The 2,928-nt window shown below is 34.9% G+C and overlaps 1 protein-coding gene across 1 annotated transcript; it reads right to left on the reverse strand.

Annotated features, from left to right (window-relative positions):
* Window positions 1–1,309: 1,309 nt before the first annotated feature.
* LOC131073837 (small ribosomal subunit protein eS7-like) lies at window positions 1,310–2,194 on the reverse strand. Its single transcript, XM_058010353.2, has one exon. It carries the CDS (start codon window positions 2,187–2,189, stop codon window positions 1,827–1,829), a length of 363 nt encoding a protein of 120 aa, XP_057866336.1. The 5' UTR covers window positions 2,190–2,194; the 3' UTR covers window positions 1,310–1,826.
* Between the last annotated feature and the right edge of the window lie 734 nt (window positions 2,195–2,928).

Here is a 2,928-nt window from a genome sequence, read left to right on the forward strand (position 1 = left end):
AGTTTCAGCAAGTCTATAAGGCCCTCTTTTTGAGTATTTGATAGATCTCTACTGATATTCAAATATTTATTCAATTCCACCTCTATCTTAATAGTAAGATCAATCTGGTTTATATCAGAAAAATGAGAAAAAAATAATTCCTGCGGCAACAGAGTATGCAGGAAAGTCCAAACCTGCAATATTCGGAACCAATTCCTACAAATTTTGCTCTTCTATAAATTCATTTACCAGTATTTTATAAAGAATTGACTCCTCATCATATAACTGCATGAGTGGTCCTCGATTAATCATCATAAGGTGATTAATAGAGTCAATTTCTTCAGATTCCTCCCCCAAGATAGGCCAAACAGCTTGTTGTTGCTCAAGCTGCGGTTGTGCTGGAGAATACAAGGCTAATGTTTTTGTAGAACTCCGATCTGAAATAGTCATGTCTCTGGATCTACACCCAGTAAATGCATCAGTTGTGGCAAGCCAAGGTCTACCCAAAATGACCGGATATCCTCCCAATGTTGCTTTTGGAGATAGAATCATAAAGTCTGCAGGATATTCTTAGGAATCTAGAATAACTACTACATCCTTGTTAGAATATTTAATCTTTACTTAGCTTAGGTTTATTTGTATTTAGTTTAGGATATTCTTTTGGAATTCCTACATGTAATTTGTCCTCTAGTACATGTGTGAGGACAAGTCATTTCTTTTATTTTCCTTTATTAAGGAATATTAGATTTCCTCCATAAGAGGATGTGGACACATGGCACACACATTTTATGAATGGTGGCATTCATAGATTTGGGAGTTACTTTGTAACTCCTCTCCTCATCTCTATTTAAGAGATGTCTCCTCTCTCATTTCTTCTTAATGACAATATTGTAAAGAGCTTCTTGCTCTCTCTCTCTCTCTCTCTCTCTCTCTCTCTCTCTCTCTCATTTTAGGCATTGCCTCATTCATAATATCACAAGGGGTTTTTCTTTTCTTTTCTCCTTTCAAAAAGTTCTTGTGCCTCCTTCTTCACATTTGGGTGATGCTCCAAGGTTTTTGCTTTTCTCTTGGTAAAAATTACTTCATCATAAACTTTCTTGGATTTTATTTTTCTTTCCTTGCTCTTGTATTTCCTTACATGGTATCAGAGCAGGTTTCTAATCCTTGTTTTAAGTTGACATTGATGAAGGTTACCATTCTGTGGAGTTCACCTTGTTGGAGGCATTCTTGAGAGGAGAAGAAGTTCTTTTTCTAATATTTTCTATTGTGCAGGTTTTGGTTTCAGATTTTTAACTTTTTTTCAAACTTGTTAACAAGTTTGCCTGCAGGTTTAATCTTCTATTCTAGTTTTTTTTATTAAAAAAGGGCTTTGGAAGGCTTGCCGCCAAAGTTTCTTCTTTCTAGTTTAAATTTGTGTCTTTGGAAGGCTTGCCGCCAGAGTTTCTGGTTTTTTTTAAGTGTGAATAGTTTGGAAGGTTTACCGCCAAACTCAGCCTCCTTAATCTATTTGGTCGGCTTGCCACCAAATCTGATTTATTATTACATTGCATTAGTTCTCATAATTTGTTTCTTTGAGAGGAAAAATTTAAGTTTTTAATAGTTGTTCTTATCAGAATAACCATTATCTTTAGCTTTGATATCTGTGTATTCTTATATCTCCATTATATTTTGTTCTCTTTACATATCAGCCTTGCTTTTGGCATATTTTGTTTGCTCAAGTTTAACATTAGATTAATACATCTAACGCATGTAACAACAGTTTAACCTGATAGTAAATATTTTTTCCCAACCAAAATAATATTCTGATGCATACCCTAATCATAAAAATTAGTTCAACATTCAATAGTTTAACTAGCCTCTGACAAAGGGTACTCAAAAACCTCATTCTTCCCACAAAATTTTCTGCAAACACCAGCAAAGGTTTCCAACTTGTATTCTGTGTTATTCCGCTCCTTAGGATCTAGGTAGATCTTCATTATCTTCGAGCCATCAACACGGTACCTATTTCGCTTCCCAACAATCTCTGCAGCTGAGCCTTTCTTTGGTGGCCTCAATATTCTCCTTGTGGCAATCATATCATCGTCCTTATACTTTGCAACTTCCTCGCGGACCTCTTTCAAGTCACCTTTTGTGAAAATAAGCCCAACATTTCCCTCGAGCAACTGGATGATGTTCAAATAAGCTGTATTGCCAGACTTCTCGGCATTCATCCTAATACATCCTAATAGATTTTTTTTCAAACTTGGTATTCTTTCCCATTAGGACGACTGAATCGGGCCTCAATCCCTGCCGAATGGACTGCAACTGATTGGATCCCTCATTGTCTGCAAGGCACACCAACACCTGTGTGTAATCTTCTAGTAAATCACATATTTTCTTGTCATAGATTACTTTCTTCTTAGCCTTAGTACCCTAACTTCTTTCCTGCTCGGGCTCAAAGCATTTAGAATTTGGAGAGCGTTTTTATTCTTTGCACCTCTGTCATAACAGTATTCATTGCTCCACGTCTCCCTGTGGTCTCTGCACTGTAAGTTAGTTGGGGTAGGATTTCTCAGGGCACTGTAAATTCCCTGCAAGAAATCATTTGTTTAAACGTCTATGTTCTCTTTGTTCCATATTCTCTGCAAAGTAACGTCTCTGTTCTCTCTGCACACCTCTACCAATCTGTTTGTCTTCCTTTCACATCTCTGTACTCTGTGCCATATGTTTGGTAACTTCAGAATCTTCAAATAAAATAAGTATAAGTTTCAGTTAAGTTTAACACTCGTATTAAAAAATTTTTCATATATAAACTTTTAATATATCTAACATTCACGTATCAATTTTTTTTTAATATATTAAAGTTTATAAAGTTAAATAGTTTTTTTTCAATGCTTTTAAAAAGTAAAGTTTTTTAAAAAGTATTTTTCAAATAATTTTTTCTTACAATATAAAGTTTTTATTTTAGAA

Source organism: Cryptomeria japonica, chromosome 9, assembly GCF_030272615.1.
Source record: "Cryptomeria japonica chromosome 9, Sugi_1.0, whole genome shotgun sequence".
Taxonomy (NCBI): domain Eukaryota; kingdom Viridiplantae; phylum Streptophyta; class Pinopsida; order Cupressales; family Cupressaceae; genus Cryptomeria; species Cryptomeria japonica.

Excerpts from the sequence above, each read along its gene's own strand:
- LOC131073837 (XM_058010353.2), bottom strand. The coding sequence starts at position 2,189 with ATGAATGCCGAGAAGTCTGGCAATACAGCTTATTTGAACATCATCCAG.